Below are 21,595 nucleotides of genomic sequence, written 5' to 3' on the forward strand. Positions count from 1 at the left end.
TGTTGTGTGACTGATAGACTGCTGTTTAAAAATCCAGTCAGACTTGTGGTTGAACGCCTCCATGTGGTGGAAAGTTGCACTAGGGATACTTTGTTAACCAGTTTTTGGAGTTGTCTTTGATTTTCCCGAAAACATCAACCTGTCACATCACTGTTTAAACCAAGATTGTAAAAAAAGAAAAGAAAAAATCAAACTCAAAAGGTAAAAACCAAACCTTTCACGCCTGTGTTTTTAATATCAAGTCCTAGAAGTATGTTTGCTTTAGATACAGCAAGTCTAAAGTTCAGCTGTTACATTGTTACTGTTTTCTCTCAGCGTGTGCAACTTCAGCTACAGGCTAGGCATGTGTGCTGTCATCTAAAACCTGTACCTGTTTCGAAAACCAGTCCGGAAAGTCTTTTTAGTCATTTCAATTATTTCTCCAACCTGTCAGGCGGGGCTGTGGCTGAGGAAGCTGGTTTATGGTTAACATGCAAACAACTCTCCAGATTTCGCTCACTTTGCATGGGCGTGAGTCATCAACTCTTTTTTTAGGTACTAGCAATATGAAAATGCCATACCTCTGTTCGTTTAATCTAATAATGCACGGTTTATCTTCGAAAATAGGAATACAGATAAAACTAGAATGAAAGTTAAATCTGGTTGATTTTAGTTGATGCTCACGTAACATGTACTTCCGGTGTCCCACTTCAACGTTAAAGTTTGTACAGTTTTTTATTCTAAATAAAACTGTACAAAACACATTGTTGGTTTGTCCTAAAAACGCGTTTTAGATGTAAATTTTGGTATCTCGTCGGATAAAATAAAATATATATATATAATCGGAAGTCTCCTGATACCTTACGTGATTCTCATGAAAATGGCATACGTGCCGCCTACTCCCTTCTCGTGTATCTGAATTCCTGCATATATGTTTCCTGACAAGTATGAAATCGGGACTTGTGTTCGTGTTTGATAATTGTGGCAGTCCACACGTCAGTAACGTGAACTAAGTCCATGAATGCGCCTGCTATGTACACAGCCGCAGGTACCGGAGGGGGAGGAAGTCATTGTTTGTTTTGTGTCAAAATTCCGAACATCACCGGGCTCTTTTCCATATAAGAATAAAAAGGGACATAGTATGATTTACCTAATAACAGTGGCAAAGCAGCAGAAACCATTTCCACGTTATCTTTTCCCTCACGCTGTCCCATCGGACAGCCAGTAATAATGTGGGTGGGACTAAAGCGTGCATCACCCACGGTTAACACTGATGAACTCTTCTCTGATACTCCGGTTGGGCTACAATGAAACATTTTTGTTACTTTGAATGACTCTTTAAGCTCTTCGCCCTGAGTGTGGAGCCGCCGTGAGCCGATCCGTGGCTCGAACTTAGCTGACAGTAAGTATTTTTTCAGGCCTATGTCGGACTTCTATTTCCACCCGCTGTGTTGTCGCAGTACTGACGAGTGTGGATTGTCCAGCTGCAAACTCGCAGGTAGAGATAAGGAATACGGCGATCCTATTAGTGCCGCGCTTAAATCTATGTTTTGTTTCCAACAGATGTCTTTATATGGGAAGTTTTTTTTTTTAAAACTACACCGAGTCTCTTTGTGGATTGTGGCTGTAGTAGGGAAACAGGGAAAGGGTGGAGACGCCAAAACTTAGCCTTCAGCTTTTCCAGCCTGGAGTCTTAAGTAGACTTTGCTGCTTATAGATGCTTTGTCTTTGGCGAAAAAATTAAAAAGTGATTTTTGTTAGTGTAGATTAGGGTGTGTGCTTAAGAAAACTCCATCAGATGTTTGTTTTATTTCTCTCTTTGTCTTTCTTTAAGACGTTTTTTTAAACACTGACTTTTTGCCCTAACGCTTTAAAAACGTGATCAGGCGGACTATTCTTAGCCACAGCACAGTTTTGGGGGAAAATGCTGATGGTAAGCAAGTGTTGACTCAGCGCTGTTGTTTCAGTCATCAAGTTGATGACTAACAATTGTCTTCTGTCACTTGGTTGCACGTTTTAAGATAAGATAAGATAAGATAGAACTTTATTAATCCCTCGGGTGGGTTCCTCTGGGAAATTCGATTTCCAAAAAAGCACAGCACCGACAGAAGTTACAGAGTTATACACACACACATATATATAAATACAGAGACAATATAAATAAAATATACGAAGGGGATAAATAGAATAAATAGGAATAAAAATAAAAATACAAGTGAATTGCACATTTCAAGTATTAGAGTCGGTCCGTAGATTTCCCATACAAATTCATTTTAAAAATCACGTATGCAAAGCACAACTTCCCCTTAATCAAGGGAAGACCATTTTTTAAATAGGTCAGCTGATGTTCAGGCTGAAGAGCTGATGAATGATGTTTAAAAGAAAAAGAAAATATGATGGGTATGCAAACAGCTTAAAAAACGGAGGGGGAAGGTTGCAGGTGAAGGATTGTCAGAGGTACACTGCTGCACCTGTACACGCACCCAGCTGTGATGTCAGATTGTACATCATCATTGCAGGGTGTGCCATCCTTATCTAGTTGAGGCCATCAGTGAAAACTGCATGGAATTAAGCTGCTATGTGAAGTGTGATTGTTTTGCTGATCGTCTCCTAACATTTCCCTTCCCTTGCCAGGTGTCATTGTTTGAGATAACCACTGGGAGTCAGCAAAGTCAGGAATCTCCTTATTTATCCCTTTATCCATAGATTTTCTTCCACTTATCCATTCAATTTCTGGAAGCTGGAGCCTATTTCAGCTGTCACAGGGCAAAAGGCAGGGTGCAGGTAGTCAGTCTGTCACAGGGCCGACACAGAGAGACAGACAGCCATTCATAGAGAAATTCACACATAACCGCAGTGACTGCATGCCTTTGGGCTGCGCGATGAAGCTGGAGTACCCATGGAGAACATACAAACTCCACACAGAAAGGCTCCAACTAGATGGTGGATTTGAACTCACCTCCTGCCTTTTCATTATCCAAACAAACACAAAATATGTTTTGAATTCAACACAGCACTGCTATCAGTGTGTTTGATAGTATTTGTAATTGCTCCAGAGTCGGTACTGCTGAGAGATAAAAGTCATCCATTGCACCCCACACATACACACAAACAAAGCCACATTGTTCTTGACACATAGCGTGTGTGTTTAAAGGATTGCGATCATTGGACTCTTGCTAATAGCTTACTTCTCAGCCAGTCACAGCATTCCAATTTGATTAGTCTCATGTTTTATAAAACACAGTGTGGGTATAGTGTAGTATTTACCGTGAAAGTAACCTGAGCAAACAGTGTAGGTAAAGTTTGACTCAGACATGCAAAATGCAGGGAAATCACGTTAAGTCAACACTTAACACTTTAGTCCTTCAAAATGTAAACAGATAACAGCAGCTAGTTGGGTTTGGTACTTAATGAGAAATATCTGTTTTGGTTTAGTTTTTATCATGTTTACCTCTGTATTGTGCGTCTTGCTTGCTTAGGGACAAGTGTGAGCAAGTCTTTCATACGAAAGTATAACACCTAAAAGTGTGTGGAAACACCAAAGATCTCACATGTGAGTGTCTTAAAAAGATCCAGCTCCATAAGTGGAAATAACCAAAAAAAGTCAAAAGTATAAATTGAAATAGCCGAAATTGAGTATGGCCTTAGTGTGGAGATTTTTTTCCACAGCAATTAAAATGTCACTTGTGCTTTCTTGGGAAGCAAAGGTGGGGAAGATCCGTCCTAATGGGATTAAATTCTAAACCAGATTGTTGTCAAGACAAAAAAGCTTATACGAATACAACATATACGCAGTGGTGATCTATATTTAAAAAAACCTGGCTGTACAGATGACACATTTGGGATGAATACACTGTGCAAATGTGCAGATCTCTTCAACAGCAGTGCTTTTGATTCATTACATGAGCAAAAAGTGGAAAGAAATCTTGGCCACAAAGTGCTGATTATTAAGCTCATCTGTCACATTTCCTTTTGTTTTCACTCTTAGTCTCCTTATTAGTAGATGCTAGTTTACGCCCGACACAGTAATTGTGACGGGATCTTCAATTATTATTCTTCCTGAACCTGTTTTTGCTACACATGATCCTGTGTAGCTTGTAGTGGAAGTGGAAAGTCACGTTTCTGATAAAAAGAATGCAGACGCAGATTATGCTTCTTTCTTTCTTACCCTTGTTTCAAACTCTCTCTCCTTAACAGAGACAGGCTCCCTCCCTCTTTTTTCTTAAGCCTCGTTTTCCAGGAAACATTCAGCTATTCTACATTTACCAACATGCAACACAAAGGGTTTCACACACCCTTTTTTTCACCAGTAACCTTGTCCTAAACTTCTCATATGTTTTGACATAAACGACTTGCCTAGCAGGTCGCTGCTGACAAACATTTCCAGTTTACTTTCTATTTTCATGCAAGTGATATCTAAAGCAGTCTGTTTTTACAGAAGTGATAATGGTGGTTGTCCTTGAATTCCCCCTGTTGAGCAATCATGATATGTCATCATTATTGAGCATTAGATTCACTTCAAGGTCATGATCACACTGACGGATTTTGCTAAGCATCAAACACTTAAACTGCATCTCTCTGTCTGTTTTAAAGCTGACATGTTTGTGGTTACAGGTCTGTATTATTGCCTTTATTACTACTTTTCCTACAGAAAATCTGAAGTCAGATACTCTTGCTTTAAAATCCGATTTTGCTATGATCTATATCACGAGAAAGGCCACAGTTTCACATGTCTTTGATCTCTGGACTGTTTTCTTTTGTCTTCTCACCAGGGCATTTGATCATTTGTGCAACAGAGCTATGGCCAGTCCAGAGGACGTGATCGAGCCGTTGGCAGAGAGCGCAGCTGCCCAAAGCCTTAATAGACGACGCTTCTCACACGACTGCCACGATTTGACTAAAGACGAGCTAGATGGCCTCATGTCGCGCAGTGGTGAGAAACGACGAAAATGAATTTAGTTTAAGATAGAAGCTCCCAGAAAACCATTTTTCTTGATTGCTTCAATTTTTCAAATCGCAGAAGGACGTCCTTTCATCGTGGTGCATCGTCTTTCCGAAATAGAAGATAAGGGTATACCTTATTTCATCCCTGATGTTCCTGTTAAATGCAGACTGGACAACACAGAGAAGCACACTACACGCTCAAGGGTACCTCCATAAACTTACAAAAATACCCTTTACATTTTTTTCTTTTTGGGATACTAATGAATCTTTATAGAAAGCTCTTGATGGGCCCAAAGTGAAAACACACACACTTATGCTTAATAAGTAACTCTTTACAACTGTGTAACAACAGACAATCCCATTTTCGATTTTGACTCAGGACATGCCAGGGATAAATTTGACTACTTTGCCATGACGTTAAGTCATAGTGAAGCAAAAGGAGCGATAAAATTACAAAAGAAAACTTTATTGCTACTGAGCAGGCTGTTTCAGGGTTTTACAGTGTGCTGTCACTTTGGCCATAAAGGGATCAACATGGCCAGCAGCAATGCTCAGTGGTGCTTAAATGATGCTCACTTGGTAGTACGGGGCTCAAAGTGTGACAAGAAAATACCCCCCCATTCCATTACACCACTACCACCAGCAGCCTGAACCATGGATGCAAGGCACCAGAGACAACAACCATGCCACGTTCAAAGTCATTTAAATCAAATTTCTTTCGCATTCAAAATGATTAACAGCAGAATTTCATTTGTGGTGAATTTTATTATGACTGTTGTTGAATGAGTCCTAAAGATAATATTTAAGTGATCTGAAACCAACCATATGACCATGAAACAGTCAGTCACATTTATTTCTACATAGTCATTTATATTAAAAAGCAGAAGTTCATGGGTATCTTAACAAGTACTGATCTTCATGTCACTTTATTTGTAAGTTAACTCCTGAGTTTTAGTTGGATGGCTCAGTCAGTTTGCATATACTTTCCATGTTCTGGTATCCACATTCTCTGATTTTCTTTCTCCCACAGTCCAGAACGGTGAATGTAAGTAGAATTAGAAACTTGTTTCTACGTGTTTTAATCCAATCCACATGCTAAATGTCTTGCCTGATTTGCTTATATCCTCCGGAAACCCAAACTTTTTTTTAATGCATTTTTAATCTTAGCTATTTGGGATTAGCTGATTATAAAAACTGTCTGCATGTGGAAACAGTGGGTTTATTTTACAACACAGTAAAGTATTTTCAGTGGGAGAAAGTGACTTCTTCACTGTCCAGATGAACAGAATCAACTTTTTGGGGTCATTCTTTTTTATTTTTACAAAGTGTAAAACACTTTATTGAGTAGAATGAAGTAGAACGTGCGTAAAAGCCTAAATGTAATTTCTCCATATGAGGACATAGGTTCTCAGGAGGATATGAAACAAAAAAAACATTTACGCTACTTCCTGGTTCATCTTTGATCTGCAGCACTTACAAAATGGCAATTAAAAAGGACTTTGGGTGTCTTAACTCTTATCTTCCAAGTAAGTGATTTAGAGATAAATTCATCTGTCTATTCAAATTGTGGCTTTCTTTCTTACTGGGAACTACGTTAAAGCTGTGGCTGGCAAAACACAGTCCAGTTGCTATGAAAACAAGAGCTAATAAGAAAAATTCTATTCCATTCAAATCACTCAAATTTTTGCCATTTGGTGGTTCCCCTTTTTCACCACCACACTTGTGTTTTTGTATGATATCAATGATGTCCCTCCAGGTTAGTATTGGGACCCTGTATACATTGCATCTAACACATGGCCAGTTCCACTGGACTATAAAGAGGAAGTACAAGAACTTTCAGGAGGTGCATCGCGACCTTTACAAGCACAAGATGATGCTTCATTTACTGCCTATTGGAAGGTTGGTGTGCTGATCGATTTAACTGTGCAACTTGTCCTCTCTCTCTTAATGCAGTTGAAATCTGAGTAATTGTTTGTTTTGAGCTTTTTTTATGGCAGTTCTCTCAAGCGCAGAATGTTTTTGAATATTCAAATTTTCCTCAAAGATTTGCAAAGGAGAGGCAGCAGCTGAGAAATATGTCGGAGGAAATGCCCAGCCTACATGGGACTGAGTGGGCCAGAAGAACCTCCAGCAAAGTGGTATATAAATCAGTCTTCCACACACTGAACATATTTTGAAGCATCACATAATTTTACAAGTAGCAGCTGGTAAGTAAATTGTAAATATGTGCTCTTCTAATGCAGAAATACCTTGAGGAGTACCTGAATTGTCTACTGGAGAACACATTCTGTAAAAATGATAGCAGCATGGTAAGCATGGGTGAATAATATATACACTACATTGCAAAAGTTTTAAATCAGCCCTCTGTATATTTTGCTTCCAAGGACCCAGACCTTTTCAAGATATTCTTTAAAAATGGCTGATTTTTCATACATTTTCAGTCCTAGTACCTGACTATTTTTAGAGAAATGTCTTTTTGTTTGTTAAGACACTTAACGCATACCTATTCATCATTCAAGTACATCATTCAAGTACAAAAGATGCACCTAACCCAAGGAATGAACCAGTGTTGTCTACACTTAACAGACAACTTAACAAAGAATCGGTTTTAAATTGTGTCAGGCAGCCTGTCATAAAAACACATAATTTAACCCACTTTCATAAAATGAATCTACCAAAAATGCAAAAGATAACATAGTCTTACAAGAATGAAATGATGTTTTTGCAACAACAAAATGATTCCCACAAAGCTATTAGTCTAAAACTTGGCACGAACACAGAAAAATTCTTTCACATTTTGATTCACCATACAATACCCATCTAGAAAGCCTCTAATTGGCAACAGGTTTATGCCAATGCAGCAAAGGATACGTGGATAGAAAAACCCACAGTGGAACACTCTCAGTCATGAGTTGGACAAAATATGACCAAATATTGACTTTGAAGCTTGTTAGAATTGTACAGTACCTGATTTTCTTGATTTTTATACTGTACTCCCATGTATGTTTGGACATTTTTAAATAAATTGTTGCACCTATTTCTAATGTTTCTAGCAAAATACAAAGAAAAGGGAAGTGGCTCAAGACTTTTCATTGTACCATCTCGACATACAAAGTAAATCTCAAGTAAAATGACTGCATTTTGAGTTATATTTTGTTTTGCAGCTGGAGTTCCTCTCCATCAGTCCCCTCTCCTTTGTCTCTGATCTTGGACCCAAGGGCTTGTAAGCAAAACACTGAGCTCATGTATTTTAGTGGGTTGGGAGTGAATAAGGGTATGGCAGGTGTTCATTGCATAATATGTCTGATCTTGACTCAGGGAGGGATATATCTTGAAGAGGTCAGGGGGTCACCGAATCCTAGGCCTGAACTGTATAGGCCATCATCAGATCTGCTTCCGCTGGTCACGCCGCTGGCTGGTGGTGAAAGACTCTTTCCTGTTGTACATGAAACGAGATAGTGGCAGCATCGACTTTGTGCTGCTGTTTGATCCAGAGTTCAAAACAAAAGTGGGTCGTGCTGACACAGGCACCAAATATGGAGTGTGCTTTGAGAACTTTAATCGGTAGGTCAGGTCTTTGTGTATTATATGTACTGAGTTTTGCGTGTTTTTGCTGTGTTTGTGATGCACGTATTGCCTTTGTGCTTTTAATCCTTTTAATCAGGAATTTGATTATCAAGTGCAACGGCTATAGGCAAAGTCAATGGTGGAATTCTGAAATCAAGCATCTGGCAGAAACATGTGACTTTCTCAAAACGCAACGCTTCGAAGGATTCGCTCCACCGCGGGAGAACACGCTCACTAAATGGTCAGTTATGTAGTCTGGCTCATATTTGTAATAATTCCAATAATCTTTTAGGATTTGTCCTCAATTTACCTTTCATTATTTGAAGGTATGTGAATGGAAGTGGTTACTTCGCTGACCTGGCTGATGCTCTCGAACAAGCCAAGGAGGAGATTTTCATCACAGATTGGTGGTAGGTGTCAAAAATGTCTGGATTTGCTGATCAAAATCTTTATGTAACTATAATTTTTCAATATTTTAGTTAAACCTGGAAACGTATTCTGTGTGTGTGTGCGCGTTTTGGTTTTTTTTGGTTTTTTTTGGGCTTTTTTCACAGGCTCAGTCCTGAAGTCTTCCTAAAGAGACCAGCAACTAACTACTACTGGCGGCTCGATGAGATCCTCAAACGCAAAGCAGTAGGGAGTCTCTCTGTCTTGTTTTTGTTGCCATCTTGTTTTTTTTTCTTCTTCTTTTTCAAAATGTATATAATTTGTAGAGTTTTTTTTAAATAACATTACTTTAAATGAACCTGTTTCTGCAGGAAATGGGAGTCAAAGTGTGTGTACTGCTGTACAAAGAGGTAGAGATGGCACTTGGCATCAATAGTGAGCACAGCAAGAGGACTCTAATGAATATGCACCCAAACATCAAGGTCTTTCACTTCTCTGCACAATGTCTTGTAGAGTAGTAGGAGAGGAGGGACACAAATAACTGTCAAAAGAGCCCTGAATGCACATTTTAACACCAGTTTTACCCACTGATCCGTCAGGTGATGCGGCATCCTGACCACGTGTCTTCTGTGGTGTTTCTGTGGGCTCACCATGAGAAGATGGTGGCCATTGACCAAACAGTAGCCTTTGTAGGGGGGCTTGACCTGGCTTTTGGGAGATGGGATGACAGCCAGCATCACCTAACTGACCTTGGTTTGACAGAGACGACCGACGGGGTAACTGAAGGCGAAACGAGGAACGATGTAGATGTAAGAATGTACTGTGAACCGTACAGACTGTAATGGATGACTCTGTTATCCAGGGCAATGGTATGGCTGGTGGCTCTAAAACATCTGAGCCAGATAAGCAAGGAGAGCAGGACCCACATGATTTGACTGGTAACACTAAACTGTGGCTTGGCAAAGATTACAATAACTTTATCAAGAGAGACTGGGTCCAGCTGGATAGACCATTTGAAGGTACTCTATCTAAATTTCTTTCAGCAGCTCATGCACACACATACACTGACAATGCCTGAACAGAGAGATGAAAGACTTGTTTTGGGGTTTTTTTGCTTCCTTTCCCCCCTCTTTTATCTTGTCAGATAACATTGATCGTACTACAGTTCCTCGCATGCCGTGGCGTGACCTGTCTGCAGCTTTTCATGGCAAAGCTGCCAGGGATGTAGCCCGCCACTTCATCCAGCGCTGGAATTTTACCAAGGTCAGACACAAAAGAAAGCTGTGTTAAACAGCAATAGTTTTAACATTGATCTTTAAATATCTATATGTATATTGTAAACATCACTTTTGCTTTACAAATGAGTCTATAGGTGTACAAGCTACAGGTTGGTTTAACATTTATACTATAAATATCCAAAGTTGTGAAACTGAAACATTGGATTGAAAATAGGTGATCTTTACTAAAACAGAGCTTAAAATAATCAGACTCCTGTATTACTGACTTGGACCTTGTATCCTGTGTGGTAATATGACTCATACAGTAAGTCCTAAAAAAAACAAAAACATCCCCAACCCTCATGTTTCCATTAGAAGTATTGCTTAAAAACCTTTAAGCAATGCTTTGGAAACATGAGTAACAGGAAAGTGACAAAACTGAAATTGATTCATTTTTTCTGTCCTCTTCAGATCTTCAAAATCAAGTACAAAGACGACTTCTACCCTTACCTACTCCCCAAGTCTCATTCCACTGCTGACTCTCTGCCATTCACTGTGCCTGGGTCCAAGAAAGCCAAAGTGCAGGTATGTATATTCACACACAGACTCAAGATGACGTCAACATCTGTGTAAATATAAAATTTTTAAAGTTCTAGTCTTTTTGCTCACAGATAGGCCCACATATGTGCTACTGTGGTCAGGGTATGTTTTAGGTGCTTTAAGATTAAACAGTTCCAGGAATTCCCTGTGGGTAACTACCCACTTCCATGGCCCTCTGAGAACTATATTTTTTTCCAATTTGCTTAAATCACCAGTAGTAACGCTAATGTGATGCGTTAGCCAGCTGGTAATTTGCAGAGCCACAACAACAGCAACATGCTGGTGGACTCTGTATCTGGAGCTGTTTGCTTGTTGTGTGTTCCAGGTTGCTGACAACAGCACAGATGTGCAAATTCATATTATGCAAATTAAATTGTGAATTTTGTGGGCTTTAAAGTAAAACAACATATCATTTTGGTCAACATGACCATTTTCTTTATATGCTGTCAATTATACAAGGAGCAAGTAATCTTAAACAGGTTAGTGGCTCTAACTCTTTCACTGTGCCTCCCACAGCTGCTGAGTATAGTTTCCAAAAGCATGAACAAATCAATCAATCATTAGTGCCCAGCATATTCTCATCTATTGCCAAGGATAGCACGCAGGAAAACATACTGGAACCACTTTGGTTGTTGTGGTCCTTTAACTTTGTTGTAATCCAAATTTAATTGATTATAATCACTTAATAAAGCCTAGACTTTTCCATTTGAGAGGAATGTGTTGTTTACACGGGCAGTGTTAAAATCCTTCTTTAATGACTCTGCTTATGTTTACATAGGTTTTTCAGATCTTTCCTGCAGTCCAAAGAGCACCTTTTTAGCCCTTTCATACATTGTCGTCAAAACACTGACAGGTTAAGATGTGAGCCTTCGTGCATATGATGTGACATTAGCATGCTAGATACATTATATAAGTATTTATTATTATATTATTATATAATAGTTTTATTCATCACTGCTTACATATTTGCTGCAGAACTGTAGCTGGTTGTAAAACTTTCCACAGTTCTGTTTCAGCAGTTCAGTCATGTGCAAAAGAAAGTGTAACCCCTTTCATTTCTAATGTTTTATGTAACAAGAGAAACCTCATCATTGCACAGTTATTTAAATGCAATCTCAGATGAACTTCAAAACATGACTTATTACCCTGTCATTATTTAGTGAACAAAAATGAAGCCAAAATGAAAAGCAGTGTGTGAAAAACTTAGTACAATCTTACTGCTTCCATAGGAATTACGAGGGTAAGTAGCAGCCAGGTGCTGCTAATCAAGTGCACTTCATTAACTAATCATCAGTAAGTGTGAGCACCTCCAGTAGAGAAGCAAGTTGTTGCTGCCTATCAATCTGGGAAGGTTTTTAAGGTCATTTCCTTACAATCTGAAGTCCATGTTTGTACAGTGACAAAGATTATTCACAAGTGGAAAATATTAAAGATAGCCCCCAATCTTCCCAGGAGTGGATGTCCCAGCAAATTCCCTCCAGTGTCCGAGTGTGCAGACTCTACAGATTTAGCATAAACCAGACACGGCAGATCAGACCACACACCTCATACTGTCACACCTCACTGTCATGCATGGTGGTGGTGCGGTGATTATTTGGGCAGGCTAGCTTGAACCAGATAATTTTTTTTATTCTGTCTGATATGTAAAACCTTAGAACTAAAAGAGTCTGTACTTTCATTTGCACAGGACTGTAGGCTTCACACTAGAGCTTGATAGAAACTGGGTTCTCCTACACAGAAGGTCAACCTTGGATACGGGAAAACACAAAGACTTTGCCTCTAGCTGCCAGTGCTCATATGAAAGACTTTTTGTGTCACACAGCTCCAAGCTATAATGACATGGTGTAAAGAGAGCTTTCAACATCACTGTTAAGACGGCAAGAAGAATTGAAAACATGTAGAGTGCACATTAATGAAACGTTGCTGTTGGTCATATGTATACTGTATTCTTATTGAATAATTATTTAAGACCTTAATTGCTGTAAACAAGCCAAGAATGAAAGACCTCTACTGACTTTTACATGAATTTATTCTTTTGTGCTGCCAGGTCAGATCTTACAGAGGAAATCAGATGGGTATTTCTGTGCTACAACAAAGAGACACTGTTCTAGTGTTGGAAATGCAGCTATTCAGTATTTGCTGGGTTTTTTTTTTTTTTTTGTGCTATGGCAGATGGTGGAACAAAAGTAAAGCCTGTAGAACAAAACTACTTCCAACATATTTATCCTGTTTAGTAAAGCCAGAGAAAACAAATGCAATGCCAAGGACAGAGTGGGATTACAAGTGGCAGTATCTCATTTGCAACAGGCTTCATAGGATCTATGGTCCAGAGAGACACCAGCATAAGCAGCACAACTAGCAGATATCCCCTTAACAGAATAATAAAATAATAATATATTGCTAAAGATGGTGCGTTAGCAACTTTGTGAAGATGCTTGTTTTGTTAGAATAATTCAAAAACAAGATGACAATATGTTAGAACTGTATTTAATCAGTATTTTTAGCCAGTGTTACATGCTGCAGTTAAAACCGCTCAATCAGTGAGTGTCCAGTAACAGATACTTCTATTGTGGATGGTGGCCTGTAACCATAACCCTTGCTCCCCATTATGTTGTAGCTTTCCTATCAGGTTCTGTAGCTGCTTTATTCAGGTTTCAGGCTCATTGCCTCAGATTACACAATCTGTCTTCAAACTTTAAGAGGTGCGCTCCCTTTTTGTGCATCTGCTCCATTTCTTCTGTTAAGTATCCTATTAAAATTCATAGAAATGGGCGAATTTACATGTCCATGGTAATATGATATGTAAGTGTGATTGCAATGGTGAATATCCACAGTAATAGTAAAATGACACCATTGAAAAGAGATAAAATATATGCATGATTTATAAGTATATCCAGTGCTAAGTTGAATTTTTGGGGTTTTCTCAGGTGCTGCGCTCTGCTGATCGTTGGTCAACTGGAACCTGTGAGAGCTCAATCCATAACGCCTACATCGACACCATCAACAAGAGTGAACACTACATCTACATCGAGGTAATTAAGATTAACATTGTAGCACTTTACAGATAAATGTACATCTTTAAGCAGGCAGTGTGTCATCCTGTCTAAACCATATTAAGGCTCGCTGTGCCTTAATATGGTTTAGACAGCAGTGATACAGTCAGGGCTCCCATTGGGACAAAATTGTCACCGTAATCGCAAATATGTTGCCCAAGAATAGGCTCTGATTTGGAAAAAACAAATCTGTTTACCAGCATGCCTACTGTAATGACTTTTCCTGAATCTGAGTATATCCAAAGCCCACTTCCTTCATTGCCAGCTACCTGCTAGCTTTGGCCCTCACCTCATACTGAGCCACCATCTGCCTTGCCTCTGCCCTTAGAACCAGTTCTTCATCAGCTGTTCCGACCAGAAGACTGTCCATAATGGCATTGGTGATGCAATCGTGAATCGAATTCTGCGTGCCTACAGGTATGATTTGAGTGTGTTGGTTTTCTAATATTTGTCTATTGTCTTTCGGAAGGGCTGTGTACAAAATGCATTCATTAAATATGTTTTGTACCAGATTTAGCTACTAGCTAATTTCCATCTGCAGTCCCTGGGCAATTTTAAGAAGCAGAAGTAGCTGAATTCTATCAGCTCAGACACACATACAACAGTTACAAGTGTTTCTTACTTGTTGGCCAGCAGCATCCCATGAAGGAGCAGTGGCCATCTTCAGCTAAGATGCTCATTTTTAACTTGTAACGATGTGTGACAGCGGCTGTCAATCATTAGTGTATGCCCTGCCCATGCCTCGCCCACTTGACACATGCCCACAACACAAAATCAGGGTCAAAAGTTTGACAAATGAAAAAAAGCGGGGGGAAAAGGCCCGAAACTGAAAAAACAAATTAATTTGTAACAGAAAATAAAATTTGAAGCTGAAAAAAATGAAACTAAAAAAAAAAGTCATTTCCATGAAAACAAATAATTTATTCAAATTATTTTTATATCAAAAAGAATTTCAACTTCAAATCACCTTTTTGAAATGAGTAAAACTTTTGACCATGATTTAGCTCCATACTTTGTAATTCAGCAGAAACTCGCTCAGGTCCTTGCATGCCATCAGATTTATCTTGTGTTTTTTTTCCATGTTGCATTGAAATGTTTATAAAAGCTGTGGCTTTAAAACAGCAGTTTGTGAAAGAAGTTAAGACAAGACATGTAAGAACAAATGCAAATATCACTGAGCTGGTAAACTGGGGGTACACATTTGAAACAAAATGTTTAGTTCAAAGAAATAACAAAACCAAATAGAAATATACATTAGACCTCATCTTTTATCTGCAGAGTACAATGTACAGTGTTGATGTTGTGTTTTTTCAGAGAAAAGAAGAAGTACAGGGTGTATGTGGTGGTGCCTCTGCTTCCTGGATTTGAAGGAGACATCAGTACAGGAGGTGGAAATGCCATTCAAGCTATTCTGCACTTCACTTACAGGTGAGAGCCTTTTCCGCCCATTAGCACTCTGCACTCAGCCCACACATCAGCAAGCACTACAACTTATGAAAGCCACAGTAAAAACAAGACTTCTCAGCTTCGTCTGGTTTAAAGACATATTTCTGATTGAGCAGAAATGTCACTGATAGAAAATGCATAAGACATGTCAATAAAACTGGTAATGGAAGTTGGGGTAGCTACCATGCATGTAAGGTTTCTATCAATCAACTGGTCCAACTGGAATAGAGCATATCGAGTCATATTACATATTACATTGAGTGATGTTGCTTAATCAGCTTTGTCAGCATGTTGTTATTGCCAGAATGCAGCATGGCCATGTTATGGTTTCACTATCATCCATCACATTTCCAAATCTGCCTTTGATGTTATGCCCAGAAGTGTACTCTCTGTATATGCTCTAGATATTTTTGGGGTTTTTTTTGTGAGATTCCTAAATTATTTCCCCTTATGCTGGCTGGCTTTCTTAATGTAAGGTTTTATTCTGTCATCCTAGGACCATGTGCCGAGGGGAGTTCTCCATCCTGTCAAGACTAAGCGAATGTAAGTTTTTTTTGTCACTTACCTGCTTTGTTAGACCTCGGAAATCAGCCTGACATCAGCCTTTGCTGCCTGGCTAACATGCATCTTTCCTTCCCCTTGAGTTGTTCCTTTAAATTGACTCTACTGGTCTTCACTTCACATCATCTCATGTAAATAATGTGATTCTGCTCTGGCCTGCAGTGAAGGATCAGTGGACAGAGTACATCACACTGTGTGGATTGAGGACGCATGCCCAGCTCTCCGAGTCACCTGTCACAGAGCTCATCTATGTTCACAGCAAGACCCTCATTGCTGATGACCGCTGCTATATCATTGGTGAGTCACCGCTGGGCATTCAAGGATTATAATTCTGACCTTGAGTCATCACAGAGGTTCATGACAAAATGATGATGACATAATGCTGCCTGCAGCTGATATGATTTTTTTTAATGTGTTTTTGGCTTTCAGTGTAACAATAAAACTGAATCGATACATTTTATATGTAGTTTAGTAGCACCTCTAACTGTAGAATACGGATATGAACGAATACAGTCATTTATATATAAAAAGATAAAAAAAATAGGACGACTTAAAAAATGGATGAGTGCAATGACTTTTGAATTCTTTTTTCTTTCTTTCTTTCATTGTTTAGCCTTACACTCTTTAAGATTTTAGGCTTACTCCATATGAATATGCAGATTCACATGCAAGTCTTTGTGGGAGGAACAGAGGGATTGCATTTGCTTAAACGTGCTCTGGAACCCACTAGCTATTGATGACAGTTAGCTTTGTATTACCTTTTAAAAAGATTTATCTGAATTCTTAAAGGTACAGTGAAGTTGTTTTTTGAGTTTGTTGAACAGAAAAACAGAATATTATACTCAACAACATACTTATAAATATTGATTAGTGTGTAAGTACGTTTTCCAACAAACTGATGCATTCTCATAAACGTAATCCATTAAAAATACATAGAAGCGGGCACTAATCGATGGAAGTTAACCATGTTACCCCACCCTCTTGAATACAGTGATTCAGATGAACATCGCCGTCCCGCTTAATCATGTTTTATGTATGTGGGTAGAGACAGCTACATACACAGTACGCCAAAGGTGGAGGAGAAGTGAACTCATAGGTGTGGAGACAAATGTAATTTATGTCTGCACCTTTAGACTCAAGAAGGTATGAAGGGTCATGCGTTTGTTTTATCTCCTGAACTGAAGTCAGTGCTCTAACAAAAAAACACGCTTAAACAATCGTATTTAATGTCGATACTGCTGCAGTTACTTACTGTCAGCAGATCAGACATGTGATCCTCCAATATCTGGAGAGCTGATAATTAGCCAACTAAATGGCAACAACAGCTGGTTATGCTAACATTGTGCTAGCTAATGTTAGACTAGAGTGTCCTAAAGATCACTCTGATAAAGAGTCTGAATACATTTTCACACTGTATGAAAATATCCGAGGTCAAAAATGTTAGAACCACTTCAAAGAAAGTTTCACTAACAGAGGCTAACAGCGGCAAAAAATTAAAAAAAAAAAAATCAGGATGTTGTCAACAAATCACCTCCGAATCTCTGTCATTAGACAGATTTGAGCTTTAGAGACTCATGCTGACATATTGAACTCCATTTCCAAAATTTTACAGCCTCCTCCAGAGTAAATAGACGTGAATGCATTGGAGATTTCTCACTATATTCTGTACACCTTATAGGTTGTCGGCTATAGGTTCTATGTATTTTTTTCTTTTGCACTTAATACATGAAGAAAGATAAACAAAATGTTCTAAACAGTCCATGGACCTATTAGATAAAGCAGAACTAGAGAAAAAAAAAGCAGCACTCATTTTAAATAAGGCTAAAACATATATATATATATATATATATATATATATATATATATATATATATATATATATATATTTTATTATTATTATTAATTAATTAATTTATTTTTTTACATGAATCATGCTTCTGAATGGACACACTGTAAATGCTTGTACTGTCCGTTTTTGCTCCAGGATCAGCCAACATTAATGACCGTAGCATGCTGGGCTCCCGAGACAGTGAGTTGGCAGTATTTGTGGAAGATGAAGAGAGGGTCCCATCCATCATGGGAGGGGAGGAATACCAGGCAGGACCACTGACACTTGCTCTACGCAAAGAGTGCTTCAGGTCAGGGCAAAAGCCTCTTGATGACTTATTAGCAACTTATAGTCTAATGTAGTTTTGCTACAAGATACAAATGTGAGAGTGAGACCTCTAAGTATATGGGCTTCTTTTTACACACAGACAAGCAAAAATATTTGATCCTGCATGGGAAACCTGTGCAGTTTTGTCATTACTTAACCATATTTTTTTCTGTTATTTGAATATTTTTGGCCTTTTCTTTGCTATACCAGGGTTCTTGTTGGAGCTGCTTCAGACCCCAGTATAAATATTGACGATCCAATCAGTGATGAGTTCTTCTTCTTGGTTTGGAATGACACTGCTAAAACGAATGTTAACATTTATGACAAGGTGTGAATTGACCCAAAAACCTTTTTATATATATATCTAATTGTATCAATATGTATTTTCACTTCTCTCACCGCTCTTTGTTCTTCTTGGCTCTGTGGCCCTACTGTATCACAGGTGTTCAAGTGCCTGCCCTGCAACAGTGTCCATAGCATGCAAGCCCTGAGGGACTATTTAAATGTGGCTCGCCTCTGTGACACAGACCCCGAGCAGGCCAAAGAGGAACTAAAGGCCATCCGAGGAGTGCTGGTCCATTTCCCCTTAAAGTTCCTGTGTAAGGAAAACTTGCTGCCTCCACGGAACACTAAAGAAGGCATGGCTCCTGTAGGGCTGTGGACATAAGCAGCAGCTCAGCCATGTTCAGACCACTACATGACAATGCAACTGCTGCTGTACTGCAACCATCTTTCCTGTTGTCAGCACAGTAAACAGAAGGAGTTACAGCACCAGCACTTGAATGGTGAGAGGCGGAGAGAGGTGTTACCCTTATCAAATTTATTAATGATCCACTTATGATTACTTTGTCTTTTTGATTGACAATGGGCTAATGTGACTGATGTTAGCTACTGACATGCAAATTTTACAATGTCCTGTCTATATTAGGTTGTGCTGACCAATTTGTTTGTGATGTCTGCTTTATAATAGCTTCAGTGTGATCTGATCTGCATGTCTGGCGGCGGTGCAGAGCACAGATAAATGAATGTATGAGTCAGGAGAGGATTGCAAGGTTGTATTAGAAATCAAGCATCTCACATGATCTGGGAACATAGTGTACATTTATTGGTGCACGATTTTTGGGTGGGTGGGTGACTCTCTCTCTCTGTCTCTTTTCTCTCACTCTCTCCCTCTGAGGCTTCACCTCTCACTGCAGTGCCAGAAAATCTGTCAGAACATTTGTGGTTGTTATGGTGACGGATATAAAGAGATGACTGGATTGTAGCTGAAATAAAGACTGGATAGGGCAGAATAGGGAGAGTGCTGATAAGAGGTACAACTTACTAAATCAGGATGGTGCACTGGGAAAAAGGAAGCTAATATTCTGCTAGGGCTGCTGACCATTTCTGGATATATGATCAGGTGGGGAAACTGTGAGAGCGGAAAGAAAAGCAGAACAAGATAATTAAAGGGTGTTAGGTTGATTTCCTGCTAATTGTTGCATTTTTTTAAGTCTCCATGACACCTTAGTGAATTTTTCCCACCATACTGTCGACAGTCCAGAACAGAACATTCCACTGCCCACTTGAGACCACTGAATATCTCAGCTATTTTTATGTTGGGTCCAGCATCTTTCATGTGTACCGTATGTTACATTTGCTCACAGACATAGCCGTTTGTTTAGGTCCACTATTTTTAGCCATAACGCTGACTTGAGTTGTGACGTGATGTCGTTTTCACGTTCTCACTGATTGCCATTTTGGGGCATCACGGGGCTGTTTTTTTGAAATGTCATTCCCTTGAGCTGTGACCAAGCCGTGACTGCTGTTGGGAAGTCTTTAAATGTCTTCTACTGGATACATTTGTAGCATTGCTGGTGAAAATAGACAGGAAACCTTTACCTCTTTTGTGTCATTGCATTGACTGAGATATCATGTAATAATACAGTGGGTAAGGTACAGTATGTGCCTTAGAAAAACAGGAATTGGATTCTAAGGGTTGATGGAAAATCAAAGCGAGGGGGAATGTACATTTTTCTGCAACTGTAGATTGTGCATTCGGGCAAAACTGTAACTCATTTTTCAATATCTGAAGCACTAGGCCAGGTTTTATTACATGCACTTTCATCACAAGTTTTTTACAGCAACAAACAGCAGAAGAGGATAAAGGCCAGTCTGTAAAACTTGTAAATGGGACTCTGTTTTATATTCCTAGCCTTGTGCTAGTGTTATGACTACTGTGTGTGTGTGTGTGTGTGTGTGTGTTCTGGAAGGGGGTTGAGCCTTTGCACATGTTTCTTTTAAAGAGACCAGATAAAAGATGACCCAGAACAATGCAATGACAGTAAATCACAGTTAAGTGAATAATCCAGACTGTTGTATGAGCTTCTGACACACACCTATGAGTGAAAAACATTACCTTGGCGGTTCCATTGCAAAGCTGTCTGTGAATGGGACAGGTGCCCCATGCGACCAAGTCTACATGAAGTGTCTCACAGGATTGTTGTTCAGTTAAAGCATCTGTGTTTAGAAATATGGATGCTTACCTATGTAAGATATTAAAAGACACTATAAGCCCTTCCATATATATATTTTCTACCCTCTTTCTTGCAGCCCAAAGTGGTTGTCTTAACTGGTGTTCCTTTTAAGTTCTGCAGAAATGCCTGTAATATACCGAAAAGTGACCTTATACGGTTTCTCTCATGAATTTTATTTTTAATAGACCAATAATCAGCATTCCCAAACCACTTTTATGAATTTCTTACTCATTGAAATGTGTTTGTATTCATTCCTGAGAGTCACTGTGTGAAACCTTGTCTCTGTAGATCAATGTCATTACCTTATAATTACTAATGTATAGGGTTACTAACACTCAGGGGTAGAGAGCGATGACCAATATTCTTAGTCTTGTTAGTGCAATTATGAGCAACTTGTATTTTATTCTGGTTTTTTTTAACATGAACTTGTTTTTTATATCCGAATATCTACTCTGTTTGAAAAATTTACTTTTTTCAGCCTTCTCTTGTATTACTTTTGTAAACATTAGTGCTTTCTTTTTAAAAAGAAAAGACTGCATTCAAACTGGATTTAATATATTTAAAAAATAAAACTTTCAAATGTGTATCAGCATGCATTTCTATTCTGTATAAAATCTTAACGCAACTAAAATGACTGTCTAGACGTGTCTATCACATGGCAAGAGAAACAGAAAAGGGGAAATGTTAATTGTTTATATCTAAACTACTTTTGTCACCATGGAAGCAATATCCTTTGTTAGCTGGATATCCTTTAAGCAAATAGTTACTCTAAGAGAGAGCATGTGCTTTACACAGGAAACTGGTATTCGTGGCATGAAAGCTTAATGTTCACTAAATGACTAATGCATTGTTCAGGTTATTGCCATACAGTCTGGTTTTTTTTTTCTTCTTTTAATAACAGTCAGGTGCTTATCTGGAAAAGCTTTGGAACTGATTCATGCAGTATTGACAAGCACTATAAAGGTGAGCTTGCTCTAATGGAAAACTGACTATAACAATCTCCAATCTGCTGGATGACGCACACATAAAACCAAGACGAGGAGAATATTTGTTAGATGTGGCACTTATTACCAAAATCTGCATTGTTTATTCAGCAGTATTTTAGCCTTAAACGTGTATCCAGTGACCCAGAAGGCCAGAGCAGGACAGGTATGCCTAGGGACGATCTTA

General features: G+C 38.9%; 1 protein-coding gene across 3 annotated transcripts; it reads left to right on the plus strand.

The window, feature by feature from the left end:
• The first annotated feature begins 268 nt into the window (after positions 1–268).
• Positions 269–20,895, plus strand: pld2 (phospholipase D2). 3 transcript variants are annotated; one of them, XM_085364432.1, is made up of 25 exons: positions 269–534; positions 4,752–4,912; positions 5,000–5,127; positions 5,954–5,968; positions 6,680–6,822; positions 6,968–7,061; positions 7,167–7,232; positions 8,088–8,146; positions 8,242–8,487; positions 8,588–8,731; positions 8,817–8,900; positions 9,045–9,123; positions 9,249–9,359; positions 9,477–9,653; positions 9,740–9,896; positions 10,022–10,140; positions 10,566–10,679; positions 13,622–13,726; positions 14,076–14,164; positions 15,062–15,175; positions 15,690–15,736; positions 15,917–16,051; positions 17,739–17,892; positions 18,120–18,237; positions 18,352–20,895. In XM_085364432.1, the coding sequence occupies exons 2-25, from the start codon at positions 4,780–4,782 to the stop codon at positions 18,574–18,576; spliced, it is 2,856 nt and encodes a 951-aa protein (XP_085220558.1). In that variant the 5' UTR covers positions 269–534; positions 4,752–4,779; the 3' UTR covers positions 18,577–20,895. The 3 variants fall into 3 exon arrangements, with proteins under 3 accessions (XP_085220558.1, XP_085220557.1, XP_085220559.1); XM_085364431.1 differs by lacking the exon at positions 269–534 and adding an exon at positions 1,243–1,381; XM_085364433.1 differs by lacking the exons at positions 269–534; positions 5,954–5,968 and adding an exon at positions 1,243–1,381.
• Positions 20,896–21,595: the final 700 nt, after the last annotated feature.

This window comes from Diplotaxodon limnothrissa, linkage group LG10 (assembly GCF_057381915.1).
Source record: "Diplotaxodon limnothrissa isolate DT_005_m linkage group LG10, D_limnothrissa_male_GT1.1, whole genome shotgun sequence".
NCBI classification, from domain to species: Eukaryota; Metazoa; Chordata; class Actinopteri; order Cichliformes; family Cichlidae; genus Diplotaxodon; species Diplotaxodon limnothrissa.

Excerpts from the sequence above, each read along its gene's own strand:
- pld2 (XM_085364432.1), top strand. The coding sequence starts at position 4,780 with ATGGCCAGTCCAGAGGACGTGATCGAGCCGTTGGCAGAGAGCGCAGCT. Across the intron at positions 4,913-4,999 it reads TGGCCTCATGTCGCGCAGTG|AAGGACGTCCTTTCATCGTG; the intron begins GTGAGAAACGAC and ends TTCAAATCGCAG. Across the intron at positions 8,901-9,044 it reads ATTTTCATCACAGATTGGTG|GCTCAGTCCTGAAGTCTTCC; the intron begins GTAGGTGTCAAA and ends CTTTTTTCACAG.